Consider the following 24,520-nt stretch of genomic DNA (forward strand, 5'->3'; position numbering starts at 1 on the left):
GGCCGGCGTTGTTCTTTCAGGAAGCGGGGAAAGTTTATTTTCGGGGGAGGGTCCAGATTCCGACTGCGAAGGCAGGTGAGCTGGGACTGACAATTGCGGGGTAGTGTCGTCTTGCTGTGTTGACGGGTGTGTATGTGTGTGTTCACTTTCAGATGTCTTTAAAGTGGCAGCTTTCTGGGGAGTGGGGTCTGTCAATGGCCTACTAGCCATGATGGTGAAATGGAATTTGAAGAAGTGGTCTGAAGTGGACTTCAGTCCATGAAGCTGCAGAATAAAACTGTTAAGGCTTTAGTTTTGCGGCAGCAGTGGCACACCTATCCCTCTGGATTTTTTTTCCATATTCAGAAGCCATATGCATCTCAATGCCAGTTGCTGGGAAGGGAAAGTGGCAAGACTTTTGTGCCTTTGGGGTATCTACCGCAGTTGAACACTTGAGCAGGAACTTGCTTATGTTTAATGGTGCTATTGAAAACAGTATACTATGCCTGCAAATGTACAGTGTGAAAAAAGTAAGACCACAAAAAGAGGGGAAAGGACACAAAACTGAGTGGAAAGAAAAATGAAAAAGCTTGTGTATGGTTTATTTTTTAAAAAGCAGGGTTTGTCCGATGTTGGTGATGGGTTGAGGGAGTGCTATATGTATTCAAACGTACTTTCTGTGAACAGTGGCTCATCTTAAGTCTTGATAACTAAATGTGGGTCTGTGTCTCTTTTGCTGCTCCCATTTTTTTCTTCTACCCAGTGAGTCACCATGTCTGGCTTTGATGACCCTGGCATCTTCTACAGCGACAGCTTTGGCGGAGAGCCTGCAGCAGATGAAGGACAGATCCGAAAGTCCCAGCTGCAAAAACGTTTCAAAGAGTTCCTAAGACAATACCGGGTGGGAACAGACCGGACGGGCTTCACCTTCAAATACAGGTGCGCTTTCTCCATTGAAATTGCCACCCTCAGCATTTTATTTATTGAAAATATTAATCTGCCATTCTCTGTCATACACTCAAAGCAGTTTTGGCATACTTGATGACTTTATGCATTACTAATGCGAGTCCATGGGTGACCATGTACATTCATCTTGCTGCGACTGATCATGTACTTGTCTTTCTTACACTGAGGCAGATCATTGGTCCATCTAGATCAGTATTGTCTTCTAGGAGCAGCTTTTCAGGGTGTTTCCTGGTGCCTGTTTTTGAAGATGCTAGATGGAATTGAACCTGGAACATCCTGCATGCCAAGTGTATGCTTTATCTCTGAGCCACAGCCCTTCTAATACGTTGTGTGTATTTTAACAATATCAATTGTAGCCCACCTTTTTTGCAAAGACTCAAGGTGGATTACGAAACTTAAAAAGCAATCATACAGCATAAGACATCCAATAAACCATGCAGCAGAGCTAGGACTGCAGAACTGGAAAACAATACAAACAACTTTTTAATTTTATTTGCCTATTTTTATCCCATCTTTCTCTTGCAAGCGGGGACCCAAAGTGGCTTACACTAAAAAGTTTAAACAGACTCTAGTATACAATAAACAGCAACAAAAGTCTCACGTGACATGGATCAAGTGTGTCACAGTCCTCCCCCCCCCCCCCCCAAAAAAATTTTTTGGGCATCAGGTATAGAGGAGGGGAGTGCTGAGCCCCAGGTCTCCCTTAGTTCTGGCTGGAGGTTTCTCCCCACTCTTGTCCCAAGTAATGTTCATGGGAGGGGGGGAGATGCTGCTGGTAAGACAAGTATAGTTCCTTGTGCTTGTCATCCTTACTTCTGTAGGCAAGGACACTCAAAGCTGAACCTCATGATAGGAGTGCAAGCACACAGAAAGGAGTGCACAAGTGAAAACAATCCCTAATTATTGACCCAGAGTATTTGCAACGGAGAAGGATTTTTTTTAAAAAAAAATCAGTACAAATTGGGTATAGAAGCCAACTAGAAGCCAGTGGAGCTGTTTAAGAATAAGGTCAGCAAGCTGTCTGCAGCTGGCACCACTTAAGGGGTTGGGTGTATTCTTGACCTGCAGAAGTTTCCGAATACTTTCCCCCAGACAGCCCCGTGCAGGATACTCTGCAGTCGTGCAAATGGGACAGCATGCAGCCTCCTGCTTTGCTCACTGTCTTTTCATTATGCATCGCCCAACATTCTGCTAGTTAAAAAAAGCCTTTCAGGCTTTGAGAAATCTGTTGAAACCACAACAAAGAACTGGCTAGGCATAACAATGCCATAGTACAGCAAGTGGGTTTGAGAGGCAGAAGGCAATGTAGTGAAAGGAAAGTGAAGCATAAAATATTGCAGTACATGACAGCGATGCCTTAGATGTGAGTCTCTTGCTTGTCCCCTGACAAGTATTTGTCCAGCTGCTGCTTAAAGACTGCCAGTGAGAGGGAGCTCACCACCTCCCTTCTCCCCCTTTCCTTCCTGTGTTTCAGAGATGAGCTCAAACGGCATTACAACTTGGGGGAGTATTGGATTGAGGTAGAGATGGAGGATCTGGCAAGCTTTGATGAAGACCTGGCAGACTACTTGTACAAGCAGCCTGCAGAAAACCTGCAGCTGGTATGTATCGGCTGGGGCGAGGGGCATCACAGGCTGCAGTTGGTTCTGCTTGGGTGTCCGTGTTGGCTTTTGATGTCTGAGGCCATGTCCTTCCCTCCCCAGCTAGAGGAAGCGGCAAAGGAGGTAGCTGATGAAGTAACACGTCCACGTCCAGAAGGAGATGAGACCCTTCAGGACATCCAAGTCATGTTGAAATCAGATGCCAATGCATCCAACATCCGTAGCCTCAAGGTGAGCTGGATCCACTTTGGGGGACGAGAGAGGGGGAGCCTCCAACAGAGGATGTGGAGGGGATATCTGGGGACAAATGAAGCCTGCTTGATGCTCAGTAACATCTGTAAAAGTGAATGAACAGCTGTAGTCCTGCAAAAATCTGATTCCCCCTGTCCATCTTTTTGCAGTGAAGTGTTCCTGGCTGTACAATGTAGGAAGTTCGGTGTTGAGGCTTTTGGTTTTGCAAAGCAAAGCATCTCCTTTGAAGACTGTACTGGCATTGCTATGAAGTGTCATGAGTGAAAAGAACTCTAGTCTTCAAACAAAGATTTTTTTTTCTATCTAGGCAATCTCAGGTGCAGTAGGAGGAAATCAGATTGTCAGCTAAGCTACTGTTTTAAAAGAATGCCTTAGTTCTTCTCATTGGTATAAAGCTGGAACAGAGCGGTTTTTATATGCGGCCATGAGGCTCCATGCTGCTCAGTGTGGAGTAGGCCGCTCTGTGAAGTCCTCCCTACAGGAGACAGTGACTCAAGCTGTTCTCTGATCTCTTATCCACCCTAGTTTTTATAAGAAAGTCTCACAGGATCTGAAGGGAAAAGACATCCTGTCTCGTCTCCCTGTTCTTTCCTGCTGCACTGCTGTGTGTACTCACTTAGAAGCAGACCCCCTTTGAGCTCAGGGAAGCTTACTTCTGAATAAATATGCTTGAGATCACGTGCATGTGGCTTTCTGTTCTGTGCATTTAAATAACCCTACCAAGTGGGTTGTTGTGGCATGGCTCTCTCTCCTGTTTTCCACTAGTAGTGGTGTCTTCCTCTTAAACACTGCACAGTGCATGGTGTGACCTCCTATCTTTCCCTTTGCATTTGTGAGGCTGCCCTGCAGAATCTTCATGTCTATAAATAAAGGTTCGAGAACCCTGTGGGGTTTTTTTTTTAATTATGTGGAAGTCAAGGTCAGTGGTTGGAGGAAATTAAGCAAACTGGGCATCCGTGATGTAAATGTCTTGGGTCACAGTACAAGTTGCTTCTGGGGCTCAACAGCAGGAGACCGCTTTGGCCTCCATGCTCTGCTTATTAACTTTCCCGGGGGACCTGCCTTTCCACTGTGTAAAGAGAAAAAAGGAAGGAGGACTTAACCCAAACAAATGAATCAAGTACCTGAAAGGTTAGTTACACACAAAGTAGAGGGCCAATGACTAAAAACTATAATTGTAACTTGATTATTGTAAAAAAATACGTGTATTTATTATCAATTAGTTAAAAACAATTGTAGGCCCGATTGTAGCCTCAGTACAGAATAAAAGTATACAGCACACACGAGTGGGACCTATTGGCACCAGACGCGTTTTGGCCAAGCAGTATTTGTACATATAGTCAATCTATTGTACAATATAGTCAATATATTGTACATTCAGTGGTCAAGCAGTATTTGTACATATAGGCTCAATGATACAATAATAAGACAATGTTAATCAACGTTGGACCAAAAAAAGGAGTTTTATGGAATTCACATGGAATTCACTGCCACAGGGTGGTGGCTATAAGCATGGACGGCTTCAGAAGGGAATTAGATAAGCATATGGAGCAGTGGTCCATCAGTGGCTATTAGCCACAAGGTATAGATAGGGACTCTGGGGCAAGTGATGCTCTGTCTTCTTGGTGCTTGGGGGGGTCAACAGTGGGAGGGCTTCTAATGTCCTGGCCCCACTGGTGGACCTCCTAATGGCACCTGGTATTTCTGGCCACTGTGTGATACAGAGTGTTGGGCTGGATGGGCCTTTGGCCTGATCCAACATTGGCGTTTCTTATGTTCTTATAGTTATAGTCAATTGACGCAAGGACTGAGAATATAGGTGAGGCTTCATAGAGTATCACCTTATATATGTTCTGAATAATATTACTCTTGTAAGCCTTCCTATTTTGTTCCAGAAGATACAATCAAACCAGAGCCAATGTAACAAAATGTTGTGCCACTGTATGAAACTGGACTTGGTGGTCCATTGGTCTGATCTAGCAGAGCCCTTCTCATACTTTGTTCTGTCAGGAAACGGGTATTCGAAACTGTTTCCTTGCCACCGAAGTCACTGGGGCTGTAGTGTGTAATATAGCTCTCTGGCGTCTTCAGCCTGGACATAGTTAAGCATTAATGTTTTCGCTAACCTGTTTTTGTATTTCATCTGCAGAAATCTATTGTACTTACCTTGTATTGTTGTTAATTTCTTAAATAAAAATTATATTTATTTCTTTTTTTAAAAAAGGAAACGGGTATTTTATTATTTCTTTTGTCCTTCCTGTTAGAAATTGGGAATGCTGCATTAAGAAAAATAATGCTGGGTTTGGTGGGTCTCTTGCGTAAGGCCCTAGCTGCTTGTGCATGGTGGTTGTGTTCTTTTTGTAGTCCCATTGTAGCTGTGATTTCCTCCTGTTGTTCTGCAGTCTGACCAGATGTCGCACCTGGTGAAGATCCCTGGAATCATTATCGCGGCAACGCCTGTGAGGGCCAAAGCAACTAGGATTACCATCCAGTGCCGCACCTGCCGGAACACCATCCCCAACATTGCCTTGCGCCCTGGGCTGGAGGGGTACTCCCTTCCACGGAAGTGCAGCACGTAAGAGAAGAAGCTCTGAGTTCCTTTTTGCCCGTTTCTGACCTGTTGCTCATTCATCCCATCTTGTTTGACTTGCTTTCTTTAATTTAACTTTAGTCTAGAGTCCTGTGGATTACATACATTTAAAATATCTTAGGCTATATAAAATGATAGTATGGCTCATACAACGGTCACAGTCCTTTTAAAAATAGGGCAGAATAATGTCTTCAAACAAGGCTTGTTGGTGAGTTCTACAAAAGTCCCACGGTTGCAAAAGTAACATTATCCTGATCCCCAAGTCAGGGACATGCAGAATCAAAGCTCCCCTTAGTGCCTTTCTGTGGAATTAATTGAAATATCTGCATTTTACAATGTTTCTGATGTACTTAGGCTGCCTGGAAGTTAAACCCTACAAAAACTGCACCAATAGCATCTAATCCAAAGGGAAGCTGAGGGGTTGGGTGAGATCTGCTAACCTGTTTAGAGTCCCCATCTATACATCTTCAGATCAAGTGAGAGCAGTGACTCTAGAAAAGACTTCTGCTTGGATCCTGTTGTCTTCCAGCATTCTCTGTCCTCTGTGTGCAGGGGAGCTGATTCCCCTTCATGTGGTCTCCTTTTTCAGTCATGCCTTTGCCGATATATTTTATTGTTACTGTCAAAATTTGTATCCCACCTTTCTGCCACCTGTAGCTAAACAATATAAAATCACACTTAAAAACTATTAAAATCGACACACAACATTAAAACATCTAAAAAACAGTTAAAATACATGCAAAATGTATAGGTTGCTACTAAAACATTGGTTAGGAAGGAAGGATCACTAAGGGAATGCCAAACAAAGTCTTCACCCATTGGTAGAAGAAAACAGAAGGGGACAGACAGATCTCCCTGAGGAGAGAGTTCCAGAGCTTCGGCGCCATAATCAAGAAGGCCCTGTCCTGGGTTTTCACCCACCTAACCTTAGAAGGTGAGGGCACCTGAAGCAGGGCCTCTGAAGATAACCATAGTGGTTGGACAGGTTTATATGGGAATCTTTCAGTGTCAATCAGTCTGCTATCTTCTTGGTAATATGAGCTAAAGATTTTCCCATTTGGTAGCTAATCTAGATTTAGGATTCCTGTTTTCCAATACTGATTAGGTTAAAAATCTGGCCCTGTATATTTCTGAATTTCTGACTGATATCGTTAGCCCTCAAAGCCTTCCCTTCCACACTATGAGAAAGTGAGGGGAGCTCAGCAGATGTATGTTTGGACTTGAATTTTGTACAGTTGGGTTCAGATCCTCCTTTTCCATCACAGGTGGTCTGGGGGAAATTACTGTATTTCCTCTTATGCAAAATGGATCTCCTTGTGAGCTGCTATACTGCCTTGTTAAGAGGCTACATTAGACACAGGTGGTAAAGTATTCTTCATGTTTAAATAAGGTGCCGTGTTACCCACTCCTGTCTCACCTGCATCCTTCTTTCCTCCCTTAGGGAGCAGTCTGCCCTGACCAAGTGCCCTTTGGACCCATACTTCATAGTTCCTGACAAATGCAAGTGTGTGGACTTCCAGACACTGAAACTCCAGGAGTCCCCAGATGCTGTCCCTCATGGGGAGATGCCCCGGCACATGCAGCTCTACTGTGACAGGTGGTGCCTCTCTTAGTGTCCTTCCTTGCGCTGGTTTTTCTTGTGTTTAAGAAATGTGTCAATAGTAGCCTAGTCGAGTCCCCTGGGATTGGTACAGACATTGTTTGTTTGGCTGTGGAAACTCAGTTGGAGAAAAGAAAGCAATCTGAGCTTTGGCAGCTCTTCTTACAATAGTTGCTTTACTGATCCTTTGTGGCTCTTTGCAGCCGCTGATTAATTCAGTCGCTGAGCCGGTGGGTCACTGGGGACATCTGAAGCAAGAACCTAGCTGGAATTCAGGGGAATTGGTTTGTCCTGATGTTTTTGGACTAGTGTTGGTGGTCATTTAACACGCTTCAGGCTAAAGCTGCTGCATGAATTGGGAAGGAACCTGACCTCTATTTTTTAGTCTAATTCCCTTCTAGTAGGCAGGGTCACCTGCCCACAAGCAGCACAGTTAGGACTGCTGCGGTCACGTCTTGCATTTCTTTCTGTTTGAGTTGGAAGCTATCCCTGTTTTCTGTCTGCTGTCCCACTTCTGCAAAACTTGAGGCTCATATCTTTGATTGCTTAGTTTGGGAGGAGATGAAAGGGAACCTGTCGTTTCATGAATCTTTTTTTTTTAAACTTCCTAACTGTTAACGCAATTCCTCTTCTAGGTATCTGTGTGACAAGGTTGTCCCTGGGAACCGGGTCACCATCATGGGGATCTTTTCCATCAAGAAAGCTGGTCTGTCGAAGAACAAAGGCCGGGACAATGTTGGCGTGGGCATCCGAAGCTCCTACATCCGCGTGGTGGGAATCCAAGTAGACACCGAAGGCTCAGGTAGAACTAGTCCTGGGGAGATTGGGTCCTTGTCTCAGTGATGGTCATGCAGCGTTCATTTTAACTTCCGTCGCCTGATGGGGTGTGCAAAACTACGTTTCTGCCTATCAGTGCAGCACCTTCTGCTCTGACCAGCAGTGGCTCTCCAGTGTCTCATGCAGAGGGGAAGGTCAAGTCTTGGCCAAAATCTCCTACCTGAGGTCCTCTGACAGCAGACTTCTGCATACAAAGTACGTCCCCCACCACTGAGCCATTCCTGACCCCTTGCCCACAGGCTTTTGTGGGGCATCTGGTGTGGGCCACTGTGGGAGACAGGATGATGGGCTTCCAGCCTGGTCTAGCAGGCCTCTTGCAGGGAACGTAGCGACGTAAGAACAGGAGAAGGTTGTTGGGGAAAACTCTCACTTGCTTATGGTCTGGAGCACAGGAGTGCCGGCAGGACACCGGACTTCCTTCTTGATGGAAGCAGAAATGCAGATAAGCATAAAGGCAAAGACATCATTCATAAGCTTTGCTAGTTTTATTCAGAGAACCATCCTGGTAAATAGGAAGATGAAGAATTATTACCTGCTTCTTGCAGGCATTTATCTCCCATTATATTGCCAAATTACCTAAATCAGCTTTCCAGGTTACACAGCTATTTATTTCATGGAGCATAAAATGTGTAACACCTGTTTATCTGGGGCATCTGTACAAGTGTTTGTCCTTATCCAGTGAGTCCAGCTTTAGCAGAGGGTTCCTATTGAATGTGGGGGCTGATCAGCTGATCAACTAAACCAAGATCCACGTTTCTGGCGAGGGCACAACTTGAACTGCTCAGCACCTGTTCTGAGCTAATTTGTCAATACAGCTCCTTTGGAACATAACACAGGCCACAGAATCTTTTAAAATGATAGCCACAGTCCAGAGTGATTAAATTAAAAATAACTACCTTGGTATTGTGAATAAGAGCAGTCCTATCGGTCACATTGCAGCTTCTGCTGTATTAAAACATAGCATTTGAACTCTCTGCTTGGGAATTCTGCCTCTCCTGAGCTTAATGTATCTGACCATATCTTAAACGTTCAGAAAAGGCTAACAGTTGAGGATACGTATTACCCAGGATGAGTAGCTGTGCTAGACTGCAGCAACAGAATAATACAGAAGTCCAGTGGGGCATTAATAACTGGCAACATTTAGAGCCCACTTAATCAGATGGATTGGAGTGTAAATTCATCAGGCCAATTTATATGCACAACAGAAGGGAGGGCAGGGTTACAAAGAGAGGCTGATTCAAAACACGATCCAATTCATTCACCATGAGTATGAGATGTGTGGAATGTAAAACATAATGTTGGTGTAATGAGGTAAGAATATACAGCAGGCGGCTGCAGATGTATTATTGAGGTAAAGGGTAGGATAAGATACATAATGCAGGCTGATGTGACACCACAGCAAGTGCTGGAAATACTTTAAAAACTAGCGCCCCCCCCCCCCCTTGCAACAGCAAGTCCTAATGATTCACACTTTTGGGATCTCTTCCACCTGTAGGCCGCAGCATCAGTGGCTCTCTGACTCCTCAGGAAGAAGAGGAACTTCGGAGTCTTGCTTCCATGCCCAACATTTACGAGATGATTTCCAGGAGTATCGCTCCCTCTATCTACGGCAGTAGCGATATCAAGAAAGCTATTGCCTGCATGCTCTTTGGAGGCTCCCGAAAGAGGTACCAGAGGCACCCCGCAAGGAGGGAACGGGGAGGAAGTGAAGCTGAAACGCCCCTCTTGCTTCACCTTGCAGGAGATCAGCCTGCCTCAGCGGTTCATTGACAGGGCAGTCCTGTTTCGACTTACACCCTAGATTTATACCCATGGATTTCAGTGAACTGAGAAGGGCCTAACGCCTCTTGAGATTGCCCTGTAAGATCCCTTTTTTGCCTTCAGTGTGTGTTGTGATTACCGTGGAGTGTACTGAAAGGAAACGGCTATTAGTCATGTTTAATCCTGTGATTGGTTGGTTGTTTTTTTTAACTTAGCTGATTGAGTGTTATGAACTGCTTAATGGGTTACATTTGCATATGAAGGAAATTGCTCTGGAGGAACAAAAGCATTCTTTCCTTTGGAAGCCTTGTGGAGGAGGCGTTCTGTCCTCTGCTGAGGAGAAGGAGGCCTGCCTCGCCAGAGAAGGCTCCTGCCCCTCATGGATTCAGAGGACATTGCTGGCCAGGCAGTTGGAGGTTTCTCAATCACAACACTCTTTTTAGATTAGCCTGCTAAACTGGCTAGTGGTGTAATCCTGTGCGGCATTATCCCAGTCTAAACCCAATTATTTGAATGCGCTTAGACCAGAGGAGCTCTGCATAGGATGGCGCTATAAATGCTGCTGCTCTGCTCGTGCCTCTTCCTCACTGACAGTAGAAGGGGAGTGAGCACTGGCCTGGCACTGCCGCTGCCCTGCCTCCCTCCCGATAACCTGAAGCTCTTGATAGCTGCTTTTGGCAAAATGTCCGCTCAAAGCCATGCTACTGCTGAATGGGGCAGTGGCTTGCCGGCTGGTTTTCGCAAACTGGATGTTAATAGAGGAGAGAGTAGGACCCCCATCCTCACAGTCCCAGGCTGCTACCCCTTACCCTTGGCTCTCTCCAAGATGTCTCGGTGCCATTTTGAGAGGCATGGCTTTTTGTAACGGACAAGTCACGTTCTTCCCTTTCTCCATTTTGCTCTCCAGGCTTCCCGATGGATTGACCCGCCGAGGAGACATTAACCTGCTCATGCTGGGAGACCCTGGCACAGCCAAGTCTCAGCTCCTGAAGTTTGTGGAAAGATGCTCACCCATTGGAGTAAGTGTCTGTGAAGACAAATGGCTGTGTCACCACCTGGGATTTTTTTTTTTCCTTATAAAAAGGGTCACGCTTTTTTGGGTTTGGGCTGCTTTATTATGAGAATTTACAACATGAATATGATGCGTCTTGCCACTGGCACCCCAGTCCCTTCTGCTATGTTTCTCATCCCTCGTGCTCACAAGAATTCCTGTGCGGCATCAGACTCATAGGCCACCTAGTCCAGCATCCTGTCCCATATCCTGTTGTGCTTCCCAGCAAAGCTTCAAGCCTTCTTCCAGCCCAAGTTGTCCTCTTCCTATTTGAGCCATTTCAATTGGAGGAGGACCCCAAAGTTGGCTGAGTGGCTGCATAGGTGACAGGACCCTGTTTCCAGCAGTCTCCAGGAAGCTCAGAACCAGGGGATGAAAGCCACAGGCTGCCTTTTCTGTTCATAAAAGAGTCCTTCAGGAGTGCCCGGCAAGTGATCTTGTATCATTTGTGGCCTTAAGGGAACAGTCTTCCTGGGATGATGACAGCGTGATTAGAACCCTGCCTGGGCATCAGTGACAGGGCAAACTTGCAATAGTGTGTCTGCTAGTTCCTCCTAAGCAGAAGGGGCATGTTGGGGGGAGGGGTCAAGAGTAATGTGCAGAGGAAGATAGGGAGCTTGCAAGACGTCGTGAAGAGTTCTGCCAGGCTTCATGTTGGCCTTGCGATTAAGGTTTCCAAAATTGCTGGTACACCTGGCCCAGACGTATTGCTGAGGGTCAGTATTCTAAACAAACTACCAATTCAGTATACCTTGCCTGGTGGTCTGGAAGCGATTAGCCACTTGCCTTGGGCTGAGTTATATTTAAAAGCCTGTTCTACGTGCACAGAGTTCGATTTTTATAAATGAAGGGAGCTCAGTTAATTTTCATGCCAGTTTGTATCCTTCAAGTGTCTTGGTTGTTATGCTTAAAATGCATGTAATTCTGTCACTGTCGAAGGTGGTGTGAGCATGGAATCAAACCAGAAGGTGGATTTGGGCAAGCAGGCTTATTTCCCCAGGGGTGGAACGACTTCTGATGGCATCTGAGGGGCAGTAATTTTTCTTAAGGAGTACAATGGGCTGGGAGCTCCTATAGCCACACACAGGCTGTAGCGTCTTCCTTGCTAGAAGCAAACGTGACCAGCTGATCTTTCTCAGACAGCCCAGCTGTGTCGGGATTCCACTGTAGAGTAAGAACAAATAAGGGGCAAATGAAGTAAGGAATCTTGAATTTTGCACAAACTGGGGCATTCTGCCATGACTGAAGTTGGCTTCTTGGGTGGGCTGGTCCTATGAATGGCTCAGAATGTATACAGGTATAAATTCGTCGAGTCCTGGACAACTCTTCCAATAGAACAGAAACTTGTTGAGCTGTCATTGAGATTTGTTTTGGACCATTTGTAAGACGAGTCCAGCCAGTCTTTTTGCTTTTTGACATCCATCCCTTGTTCTCCTGCCAGCAGCCAAGATCTTCGCTCATGCACTTAGTTCCGTGCCATCTTCTGTTCCTTGTTGGGCTTTGACTATAATATAGGGTGACCTCATCAAGAGGCAAACTGAGTGTTGCTGTCCCCTTCTTCTTTTGTTTTGCTGTATGGAAATTCAGTTTACAAAGGCTTCAGCTGCCAAGTAGGCAAAATATGAGTAGCTCTGTCAGACTACTTTCCAATTAATTCCAGTTGCAGGCAAATAGGATATCTTAAACTTCTGAAAAATATTAAGAGACAGATAAAACCAGAGACCCAACTACAAGACGGTGTTAATTCATCACCATCTTGGGCGGGAAAAACCCAAACTACTTTCCTGGACTGTCTGCAATGTGTAACCTGCCACCCTGTTCCCCTTCTTTCTTCTCTCAGGTGTACACCTCTGGGAAAGGCAGCAGTGCAGCTGGTCTGACAGCTTCAGTGATCAGAGACCCGTCTTCACGCAGCTTCTTCATGGAAGGAGGAGCTATGGTCTTGGCCGACGGGGGCGTAGTTTGCATCGATGAGTTTGACAAGGTATAGACTGCGTGGCTTGGTACAGGCAGCTTGTATAGTAATGTTGCTGAGGAGCAAAGATGATGGTAGTCTTCCCAATTAAGAACATAAGAGAAGCCAATGTTGGATCAGGCCAGTGGCCCATCCAGTCCAACACTCTGTCACACGGTGGCCAAAAATACCAGATGCCATAAGGAGGTCCATCAGTGGGGCCAGGACACTGGAAGCCCTCCCACTGTCATTCCCCCCCCCCCCCCCGCGACACCAAAAACAACACCCCCCCAGACTGAGAGTTCCTATCTATACCCTGTGGCTAATAGCCACTGGTGGACCTCTGCTCCATATGTTTCCCTAATTCCTTCTTGAAGCCGTCCATGCTTGTAGCCACCACCACCTCCTGTGACAGTGAATTCCATGTGTTAGACTAAAGGATGGCAGAAAATTATCATGGTAGGAGGAAAGCGGTGTATTGATATCAGGTGTAAAGAAAAACAAAAGTGTTGGGTATCTCAGGCGAACTGGGATGGGTGCTTTCACAGGTAATTATTGGCTTTGTGAGCTGTTAATGGAGAAGTTGCAATTTACTGAAGGAGCATCTGCTTTGTATGCAGAAGGTCCCAGGTTCAATCCTGGGCATACTCCACTAAAAGGATCAGTTAGTGGGCTCTTCCTGAGACTCTCGGAAGCTTCTGCCACTCAACACTGACCTTGATAGACCAATGCTCCAATTCATTATACGGCAGCTTCATGTGTTCATGACGTAGTCAGAGGAGAAAGATAGTTAAGGATCCACAGGCTGAAAACCAAGTTACCAAGGTTAGTTCCATTTTGTTCTGAATGCGACCTTCATGGTTCTGAGCACTGCCTGGAGAGGGCAACTTCTTTGGCTCGTGCCTTCACAGACTGTTTCCATTTGCAGTCTGGCTGCATGAGAGGTGTTGAGGCCTCCTTCTTCAGTCTACCTGGGTCCATTTGGCCCCTCCCTGCCAGAACTCTCCCCTTCATAGTTAACAGTGACGAGCTTGAGAATCATACAGAAGCATCAGTGCCATTGTGTACTGCATATGCTTGAAGTTTCCAACCCTAGTGTAACAGTCTAGAGGAGAACAGAGTCTGGCTTGTAGCTCAGTGCTGACCACTGTTGAGGCTGAACAGCTTTCTGCTATGGAGTGTCAGTCTCACAGGCATTCTAGATTTGGGAGAAGGATATGTGTGATGGGCTGTTTTTGGCATCACACGGCTGCAGGGTATGAGATTTTTTAAGTAGATGGGTCAGCATTCTGCACCAGTTTCCCGTGCCTGAGAACACAAACATTGGTCTTCTCTGCTTTCATACCCATTTCCCCATGTGAAAACTAGTTCTCTGATTTTTGATTTATGTTTTTTTTCTTTCTCTTTTAAAAGATGCGAGAGGATGATAGAGTAGCTATCCATGAAGCTATGGAGCAGCAGACCATCTCCATAGCCAAGGTGAGCTCTTGGAGCCTCTTGAGTTGGGCTTACTGCTTCTTTGTGTGAGTATCTCCAGGGTGCAGAACAAACTCTCTGGTTTCTGACTTGTGTTGGCAGCTTTTTGTCTGCTAGTTTTCGGTGCTATATAAGTATGGAGTTCCCAGCATGTATCGTACCTCAGGCTGAAGCATGTTAAGTTGGAGGAAGGCTCCTTAAACTGGAACTTCCTGATGCCCAGGTGGCTTTTCCTTGCATGTAGAGAGACATGGTGGATTTCCAAAAGTGGTTTTGAGCATCATGTGGTCTTATTCTGCGGGCCCAGTCTCTGTTCAGAGTTCAGGGAAGGCTTCATGTGTCAAGTTACTAGCCTGCACATCTTACTGTACCTTAATGCTTAACCTTCTCCTGACATGAGCATCTTCTCACCCTGGCACTCCTGTAGGCTGGCATCACAACCACCCTAAACTCTCGCTGCTCCGTGTTGGCAGCTGCCAACTCTGTCTTTGGGCGCTGGGATGAAACGAAAGGCGACGAGAACATCGACTTCATGCCCACTATCCTGTCCCGATTTGACATGATCTTCATTGTCAAGGATGAGCACAACGAGGAGAGGGACATGGTAGGTGGGCTTGTGTGGCTCAGTATGGAAGGGAGAGATCAGGGTGCTGCAGCATCTGCCACAGGGCAGGTCGACCAGTCGTGATAATGGCAGAGGCAAGATCATGCCCTGCCACCAGCTGGGCGGGTAACTTCAGTAGTTTTGTCAGTCTGCAGCATAGTTCTGCTTTCGGTCTGTTCCCCAAGGCACAAGGATGAATAAGAATGGGACCTGGTCCACTGGACTTTACTAACAGTGTGTGTTTTCTGTTACTGGCCTTATGGGCAGCGTTGCTTCCTTGGAGTGCAAGATTCAAAGCCAGTAATCTGCGTGACCTACTGGCAAGATAGTTGCACTTGGATCTGGGTGGCCTTGGATCAGTCTCAGCCTCAGTGGACCGGGGAATACTATAGGCACAGGATGATTTTAAAGATCTCATGATTTTAATGATTGCAAAAAAACATAAAATAATATTAGGGATTAGGTACACGAAGGAGACTCGTGCAAACCCTTTTAAATTAGCACTCTGAGAGCCCCAGATCTCTTGAAAGACTAAAAGAGAATGTGGGCTCACTAAATATGTGTATTTTTACTTTCCTGCTCTGTGACCTCCCCAGACCCTGGCTAAACACGTGATGTCACTGCATGTCAATGCCCTGACGCAGACCCAAGCCGTGGAGGGGGAGATTGAGCTGAACAGGCTGAAGAAGCTAATTGCCTACTGCCGAGCGTGAGTCTGTTGGGAGATGGTGGTGACGGTGGGGTGGCAAAGATCTCCGAATTCAAGCAGCAAGCTGCTATGTAGAGTGAGGACCAAACTGGGTGCCGCAAGCAGTCTCATCAGCCTTTCTCCTGGCTGCTTTCGGTTGGAGCCAAAAGGAGCCCTGGGAGGTTAAGATTTTGAGCAGAAAAAGAGTTGGGGCACTGCTGTTGAACACATGAAGCTGCTTTATACTGAATCAGAACTCTGGTCTATCAAGGGAAGTATTGCCTGCTCTGATTGGCAGCAGCTCTGCAGAATCTTAGGCAGAAGTATTTCACATCACCTACTGATCAGTTTATTAAACTGGAGGTACGGGGGATTGAACCAGGACCTTCTGCATGCCAAGCGCAGGTGCTTTGCTATTGAGCCTCTTCCTTCTGGCCACTTTCCAGTCAACCCCCCCCCCCTCCCCAAATTGCTTTTTGTGTGCAAAGAAAAACCGATAACTCCCACAACCTCTCCTTCATGCAGAAGAAAAAGCTCTGTGCATATAGGCTGAGGTAGGTTTGGGGTAGACAAACGGCTGAGGGAAGGCACCCCCCTGCCAACCTCAGTTCTTCTGCTGGAAGCTCCCAATTTTACAAGGTCATTTTTGGTTTGAAATGAAAGAAATCAGAGGAAAGATTAACAGAGCTGAGTGCTGTGAGTGCCGTGTCTAGTTTGGGGCTTCCTAATAATTGTCAGGTTGGGATTTGCAATGCCACTTGTTCTTGAGACAATTATCAGTTGCAGAATTCCATCAAGAAACAAATGGGGGGGTAGCATTCATGCTGGTAACAACTAGAAAGGAGACGATTAAGGGGAATGCTGGTGTTTCCATATGCTGTGAAAACCGATCTCTCTCTTGTTGCGATTGCTAATAAGGTTACACTTGTAGGAGAGAGATCGCTTTTCACAGCCGATGGAAACACCAGTGTTGCATCATGGCTTTGGGCCTTCGGAATTGTTTGCAGGGTGACGTGGACTCTGCATCCAAGGGATTTAGCTGCACGATATCAAAGATCCTCGTCTCACCAGCTGGAAGAGCTGGATCACTTCGAGGAAAGTGGAAATTATGTGTGCAAGTTTCTCATCGTTACGTGTCTGTTTCAAGCTTGCTCTTTGGCCTCCCTCAGAGCTGCACCAGTAGACTGCAGATGGTACTTCTTTTGGGGTTTTTTGTTGACATAACAGAAGTAACTTAATTCTCTGTGAGACTTTGTTAGGTGATTGTATCTACAGATAGGAATTAGGATAGATTTTACTGGAATTTTACCAATGTAATGCATTTGTACACCATCTTTTGGTCACAACACCTGGGGCAGATTATACTTTAAAAGACAAAACAATAAATGATGGGAGCTTTCTCAGGCCTTTGGTGGTTCTTTCAGGAGCTGAGCTCTCTAGGCTAGGTTTCTTCTCATCACCCATTAGATAATTCCTAGACTGCCATTGTGAATGCTTCTGTCACCCTTCCCCCTTCCCCTTTTTTAGGGCTCCCAAGTACTTACCGTGATCCGGCGGGGGAAACATGCTCCCCGGCCAGACCATTCCTCCCTGTAATGCCCCATGCCATCGCCAGGAAGTGACACTGGGCGATGCTCTGGCAATGGGGCTGAAAACTCGATGGTACCATTGAGTTTCCAGCCCCATTGCCAGAGCGTCGCCTGGCGTCACTTCCTGGCAACGGCATGGTGCGGCGCGTCTGTTGTCCCCGCGGGAATTATCCTGCGAAGATGTATGTGTCCCCCGCCAAATCATGGTAAGTACTTGGGAAGCCTGCCTTTTTACCTGCATGGTAGTCTGTTGTGGCATCTTAAAAAATTAACAGTGGCGTAAGTTTTTATGGCCCAGACCCAACATAGGCAAGTTCATGAAGTGGACTCCTGTGAGAACTTTACAGTTAGCTTTTTTTAAAAAAGCTTTTTATTAATCATTTCAACAAATACAACAATAATACAACAAAACTAACAAAAATAATAGAACAAAAGTAAACAACCAACTTTCACTACATAACACAGAGTTTTGTCAATATATAGTTCTCTGCAACATTATCTCTTTTATTACAACAGGGTTATACAATTACTATTTCTGTTATTTTCAAAAGATTTTGGGTTTTCTTGATCAAAACAAGCATTTTCCAAAAAAGGGTACCATTTCTCCAGGTAGTTTGAAGTAGCCAAGGGGGCTTCTGATCTCCTAATGTCTTCTGTTGGCTTTTTGTAGCTGTGAGCCAACTGGGGAAACCCATGGAATAAATCTTTATGCTGTTCCCTTGCCTCCTTTCTACCCTTGTTTAGCCAAATGTTCACTCTTCTTTTCACAAACCCAAACAGCAAAGCACAGCATACAGTCTCCTGAAGTTCGGTGAAGGTAAATCGTTAACTTGCATAAAAGCCGTGTTTGTGGGATATGGGTTTGCCAGTTAACCGAACAGGGTAGCTTGGTGCTGGATTTTGTGATGACTTCTTTGTTGTCAGTGATGCCACTGAAACACCTTCCCTAAAGCATGAGGCTGTTTCCAATCCAATATTCATATGGATGCTGCAGTTCTTTTCATATTTTACAAGATCTGTGGGGTGCAGGAATCTCCGGTACCTAACTTACGGAGCTCTCCAATGCTTTCTCTAGGAAATGTGGTCCCCGTCTTTCCGCTGAGGCTGCGGAGAAGCTGAAGAACCGCTACATCTTGATGCGCAGCGGTACCCGCCAGCATGAAAGGGAAAGTGACCATCGGTCCAACATTCCCATTACTGTCAGGTGAGGGGGGCAGTATGTGGTCTTGGGCACGGAACAAGGATGATGTTGCAGAAGGATTGTCAGCAAGCCCTGGGTCTGTGACAGGCTCCTCTGAGTGAGTCTCAGACAGCTTGCAGGTTCATGAAGGCAGTGGCCTTGTTTCAGGACAGTTGTGGAAGCACTGGAAGCTCAGATCCAGTGGGAAGGTAGAAGTCTCGTGAATGGTGCTTGACTGGCTGGCTGTATTTGACCTGGTTCTGCAAGTAGAGAGATGCTCCATAGCACTGTGTATGAGGGAGGGGAAGGAGGCTTTGCATTGTGAGGCCTTGGGTGTGTGCAAACCTGTGTCTGGACTTGTACCACTTCAGGCTGCAAGAGGGAGGCTCACTCAGTTGAGTGCTCCTCCAGGTGAGAAATCTTGCTGCATACAAATGTCTAGCATGTCTTGGGAGGGAAGCCTTCTCCCTGACACTCCCCATGCAATCCTGTGCGGAGTTACTCTTAAGTCCATTGGTTTAAGTGAGCCTAGACTGGACTTACCTCTGCATGCAATTGTAATAATAGTTTTCTAAGTATTTTCTTTTGTATGGTCAGGTGAGCTCCATCCTGCACCAGTCCAGCCACAGGGTTGCCACCTCAGTGAGACCTAGACCTCAGTCTGTCTGTGTCTGGGCAGAAGCTCTTCTTGGTTGTTGCGCTCGCTTGTTCTCTGCCCAGGAAGAAGGGTGTTGTGTCAAACTACCTCCTTGGCTTCAAGGGGCTTGTGGATGGCTCTTTGCTGAGCTGGGCTTAAAGCAGGTGAAGCCATGAAGTCTGATCCTGTGTTCTAGCCAAGGTGGCTTCCATTACACTCCAGCTGATCTCCTTGCAAACTAGAAAGTCTCCTGTCCTCCAGATTGTCCAGTTGCTATCCTGTCTTTTCCTCTCTCTGGTGTTTGTCCTTTCCATGGTTGAGTTCTGTATGGCTTCCTACCCTGTTCCTTGAAAACTTGTGCATGTCTTTGACTGTGGTGACTGTGTGCCAGGTTATGACTCCCAAGTGGGATTCTGTCAAACCCACCTGGATATCAGTGTTTGTGTGATGGCTCTTTAGCATGTCATAATTTGGCATGTCTTGAACATGTCATACGGCATACTAGGGGTGCTTGCGTGTATGCTGTTTGCCCTGTGGGGCTCTGTCAACTTTCCCCAGTGTTCTTGGTTTCTGGAGTGCTTCTACAACTATATTTTGGCCTCTACTTTATCTTTCAGGATTCTTTTTTTCCTTTTTCTTTTTGGCATTTTTTTGTATTTGTGTGTTTGTGTGCACCTGGAATTTTTGGTGACCTCTGGTGAATGACCCCCATTGGGGACCTCGAGGATATTCAGAGTGGTGGCTGAATAAAGCCTGCCCCTGCCTCTGGTATTTCAAGGAGGTCTCCCATCCAAGTACTTGCCAGAGTCAACCCTGCTTAGCTTCTGAGATCTGACGAGATTGGGCTTGCCTGGGCTATCCAGGCCAGGGCATCTTTCAGGATTCTTGTGAAGATAAGCTAGAGTGGGGGAGTGACTGGCCCAAAGTCCGTCTCCCCCCCCCCAGGTTTCATAGCTGAGTGGGGATTTGAACTTGGGTATTTCCAGCCCTTGCCAGGCACTCAAAACAGTGGCACCCTATGCAGTTACTGGCACAGTTCAGCTCCACAGTCAGAGTTCCTTGCATTGAGGCTGAAAATGAGCCTTCTGTGGCTGCATTTAAAACTTTTCTATGCTGCCTTTCCACCCAAACAGCGTCCCCAAGGTGGCAGCATAGGTCCAAGGCCTACCCTCCTTTCCAGCTGGTGAACTCCTTGAAACAGGCAGCGTCTGCCTTATGGTGGCTCTAGCATTGCCCTGTGGCCAGTCTGTTCTTCTCTTTGCAAAAATTTCATTAAGAAAGGGTTGTTTGATTTGTGTCACGCAGACAGCTGGAGGCCATTGTGCGAATCGCAGAATCCCTCAGCAAAATGAAGCTTCAGCCTTTCGCCACGGAGGCAGACGTCGAGGAGGCCTTGCGGCTCTTCCAGGTGTCGACGCTGGATGCTGCCATGTCAGGCAACCTTTCAGGTGAGGCAGCTGAAGAACAAAGACTGCCTTTTTGAGCCAAATGGATGAGCGTGCCATTCTCCAAGGAAGGGATTGCAAGCTTTTTTCAGATTTCAGCTGTTGTCGAGTGTGTCGAGGGTCCGTGTGCCTGTTTTTTGCAAGAATGCTAAGCCAAATATGTATGAATTGGACCTCTGCAAACTAAGTGTAGTGAATAGTTCTGAGGTCTAAATCTTGCCTCTCATGTGAGCATCCTTTGTGACCTTAGGCCAGCCACTGTCTGCCATGCACCCCTATGTGCATTATTGCAGTGATCCTATTGGCTCCCCTTATGGGGCTGCTGTAAAGACGAGTATTGCGATAGTGTATGTGCATACATTGCACACTCTAAAATATGATACAGATGCCCGGCGCGGAGCAAAAACTGGCTCAACTAGAGAAAATGTGATGAGAGAGACCTTGCCCTTGCTAGCTTCCCCCCTTTTCTGAGAGGTTGCGGCTCACTGGGCAATCGCATGATTTGCATGCAGAAGGTCTTGGGTACAGTCCTTGGTTGTCCCTATTTTAAGGCTCTCATTCATATTTTTATCCTGTCCTTTGATTAAGGAGCTCCAGGCAGTGTGTTTGGTTCTCCCTTTCTCCGTTTTGTCCACCCAAAGGTAGATTAGGCCAGGAGATAACCGGCCCAAGGTCCCCCAGCAAGCTTCGTGGCTGAGTAGAGATGTGAACCCAGATTTCCCCAGTTCTCATCTGATATTCTAATTACTGCTGGCTCTCTAACCATTGCTGGCTGTTAGGAAGTAAGGGCTGGGGGTATCTCTTTTTCCACCAGAGACCCTGGGGGGCTGCTGCCAGTCAGAGTAGAAAACAGTGAACTTGGATGGACCATGTGAACATATGAAGCTGCCTTACACCGAATCAGACCATGGGTCCATCAAAGTCAGCATTGTCTACTCAGACTGGCAATGGTTCTCCAGGGTCTCGTGCAGAGGTCTTTCACATCACCTACTACCTGCTCCTTGTAACTGGAGATGCTGGGGATTGAACTTCAGACCTTCTGCATGCCAAGCAGATGCTCTTCCACTGAGCCACAGCCCTGAATGGGGCCATTTAGATGGGGTTGATTCTTGTATCGGGGTAGTTTGCAGTTTGTTTTCATCCCGAAGTGCCCTGGCTGTTTTTTTCTGAAGCTTATTAGCGTGCTTATTTATTTGGAGAATTTCTGGGCTGCCTCTCCAGAGAACCTGATCAAGGTAACTTACAAAATAAAACATGATAATATTTAAACACCAAAAAAAAAAAGCATTAAAAAATTCACATCCATTAAAAAAATGCAGCCAGAGCATTAAAGCAGCGTGAAACATTTAGCCATCTAAAATAATAATGAAAACACTCAGGCTAAAAGCAGACAGTGAAAACGAGATCTTTTAAATACCACCTCCCCTAATTTAAAACCCTGGGTAAAAAAAGGTGTTTTGTCTGGCACCTTAAAGAGTTAAGGTGGGGCAGTAGGTAAGTCTCAATGGGAAGGCATCTGCTTAAGAATTTAGCCAGAGTAGCTTGTCACAGTGAAGGGCCCACTAGTCAAGCAGTGGGCCAACCTCCACAAGATAAATGACACGGTGTTTCCATAGAGAAATTGCAGCTGTCCTTTTTGTGGCATTAGTCTGTAAGCGCATGTTCCAGTGAAAGCCATAACTGCTTGGGTGCACACAAAATGTCCTTTGTGAATTGGAAGAAGCCTCGAAATGAAGGGTGTGTCTCTAAAGTGCACCATCTCCCCTCTAGGAGTAGAAGGTTTCACTACCCAAGAGGACCAGGAGATGTTGTCCCGCATTGAGAAACAGCTCAAGCGCCGCTTTGCCATTGGCTCCCAAGTGTCCGAACACAGTATCATCCAGGATTTTGTCAAACAGGTAAGTTAAGGGCGGGGTGGGGGTGGGGGGAACCTAGTGGTAAGCCTGGAATAGCTCTTGCAAAACTCACGGCTCAGCAAGCCCACCGACCACGTGGGGCAGGTTGTCAGGGGATGGGCATCCCACCTGGCTGGGCAGTCCCAAGCAGGGCTGCAGAAATCGAAGATTCACATGTCACCATACACGTGGGCATTTGGTTCAGTGAGTAAATCTCATCCCGACCTTCCACTGATGGAACACCTTTATGTGCTCAAGACGAACAGATAACATAGAGATGACCAAAAGCTTTTTTTGCTTTCGTTGTTTTTTTTTTTAATGAATTTTTCTAGTGACTTGGTTTCAGCCCTTGTTTTTGCAATTAGAAGCATGCAGGGTTTCTGTTTTCCAAAACAGTTCTGAGCACACTTTGGAATGATTTGTATGTTAGTTCATTGTTGGAGATCAGTGTAACCTAAAAACGTCACCCACATATGGCCATTTAAGCCCAGATGTGATGGATGAACGTCTTGATGTCTGGGAGGCGCTTTCCCCATGTGAGGATGAAGCACCTGCATCCAGAGGGCTCTCAGCAGAGTAATCTCTCCTCTTCCAGCAGTGCACATACATGGGCACTTCAAGGAGTGGGAGCTCTTGGTGCATCTCCCATATGGCCCATTAAGCTAAATCCAGTTACTGGAAATGGATGGGGGTGTGGGAGATGTTCATCCATTTCCCCAGAATAGCCAACTGAGCTGCCCATGTGTGTGCAGAGATGGGGTTTGGGAGATCAGGGCTCCATGGCACCCTGCAGAGATCCTGAAGTATATGGAGGCTGCGCATTGGTATGAGGAGGGATAGTACTCCATTATACATTTGTTACATATGTGCAACTCAGAGTGGTGTTTGGACATGAAACTGCCTTTCCACCTGTTCTTCCCTGCCCTCCTGTCCAGTTCTTTTTCAGTTTCAGGGCCAAAGCACATGTGAGTATCTGTTCTTTTTTGTTTTCCTCCGGAGGCTTAAAGCATTCAGGGAGATGGAATTTCCAGTTGGGGAAATCGTACCAGGGTAGGAAGGAAATTTAGATTCCCTTCTCTGCCCAGTGGCTGCTTTTTGTAGCTTTAAATACACATTGGGGTCATCTTGGATTTCTGGTGTCCCATCTAGTGTGACCCTAGCAGGCAAAGCTGCTCTGTAGTGTTTAAACAAGACTTTGCACTTTGCACCATAAACTTGACTCAGAAGTTGGTGAGCTTGCAGTTCTGCCGTCCTTCCCTTTGTAGTTCAGCTCTTGCTTTTTCATGTAATGGGCTTCACTGAATCTCTCTTACCCTCTTGCTTCTCTCCCAGAAATACCCTGAGCATGCCATCTACAAGGTGCTGCAGCTCATGATGCGCCGAGGCGAGATCCAGCACCGCATGCAGCGCAAGGTCCTTTTCCGCATCAAGTGAGACTCCAGCTTCTCCTGTGACTCTGGAAGTGCTGTACCCCACACTAGGCACCAAGGTGCTGGGAGTCCCCTCAAGTCACTTGCCTTCCATCCCCAGTTTCCTGCAGTGGTCTTGCAGAATGAAGGGGGAGAAGAACTTCCATCAACTCCACCCCCCCCCTTTCCTCTGTTCACAAACTCTTCCTGGCATGGAGGTCAATAGAGGCCAGTGAGAGAGTGCTTGTTTCTTTTGTGTGCTTGTTTGTTTCGGCTGCCCCATTTAAGTGTCGCCTTGCTGTTTTGCTAGAACATTAAAAGGCTTTTAGTTGCATTAAAACTTTAAAAAATATACCTGTTGTGTAACAGAATGCTGTTGTTGCACCATGGGTGAGGCAGGAAAGAGTGGGTGGCTACACATGCCAAGGGAATCTTAACCCATCTTCGGCTTGTGTCTCTGCTCCATCCTTTCTTTTACGCAGTCTGGAAGATCAGCTATTATGCGTAGTAAGGTACAGCCTGGTCCCAAGAGGCCTCCATTGAGGTCACCAATCCAGCCTCAAAGGTAAAGAGTTTGTTTTCTACGAAGATCCTTACCTCGAGAAGTGTGAACTCCAAAGCCTTCTGGCAACCTAATTCTTGCATAAGGCGAAAACATATAAATAAGTAATTAGCTAGCAGAACAAAGTTTGAGTGCAGTGGCACCTTTAAGACCAACAAAAGTTTTATTCAAGGTATAAGCTAGTACCAGGAGACCAAATGTGCTAGTGTTTATGGGATACTAAAGTCCTTACTTGCGGGGGGTGGTGAGTGGTATTTCTAGAACTTTACGTTTGTTGTGGACTGAAGACAGTGTTGTTTCCGTGGATACAAAAACACTGGCCTGGAGAGAAAAAGCTTTGCTATGATTCTTTGGTAGCTTCTGGCCAGCTAGCAGATATTTACAGGCAAAGGCAACAAACACACATGATTTATGCAATTTTCTGAAATGCATGTCTACTCCAGG

The 24,520-nt window shown here is 46.3% G+C and overlaps 1 protein-coding gene across 1 annotated transcript; it reads left to right on the forward strand.

Moving 5' to 3' along the window:
* MCM5 (minichromosome maintenance complex component 5) lies at positions 1–23,692 on the forward strand. Its single transcript, XM_015410036.1, has 17 exons — positions 1–75; positions 743–918; positions 2,420–2,546; positions 2,649–2,777; positions 5,201–5,373; positions 6,830–6,985; positions 7,624–7,790; positions 9,321–9,492; positions 10,494–10,605; positions 12,478–12,621; positions 14,005–14,070; positions 14,495–14,671; positions 15,268–15,380; positions 18,024–18,152; positions 20,071–20,213; positions 21,981–22,108; positions 23,438–23,692. The coding sequence occupies exons 2-17, from the start codon at positions 752–754 to the stop codon at positions 23,537–23,539; spliced, it is 2,205 nt and encodes a 734-aa protein (XP_015265522.1). The 5' UTR covers positions 1–75; positions 743–751; the 3' UTR covers positions 23,540–23,692.
* The last annotated feature ends 828 nt before the right edge of the window (positions 23,693–24,520 follow it).

This window comes from Gekko japonicus, unplaced genomic scaffold (assembly GCF_001447785.1).
Source record: "Gekko japonicus isolate JY-2015 unplaced genomic scaffold, Gekko_japonicus_V1.1 scaffold233, whole genome shotgun sequence".
NCBI lineage: Eukaryota > Metazoa > Chordata > Lepidosauria > Squamata > Gekkonidae > Gekko > Gekko japonicus.

Coding starts and splice junctions, on each gene's coding strand:
- MCM5 (XM_015410036.1), top strand. CDS start 752: ATGTCTGGCTTTGATGACCCTGGCATCTTCTACAGCGACAGCTTTGGC. Junction 6,986..7,623: donor ATGCAGCTCTACTGTGACAG/GTGGTGCCTCTC, acceptor TTCCTCTTCTAG/GTATCTGTGTGACAAGGTTG. Junction 15,381..18,023: donor CTAATTGCCTACTGCCGAGC/GTGAGTCTGTTG, acceptor TGCTTTCTCTAG/GAAATGTGGTCCCCGTCTTT.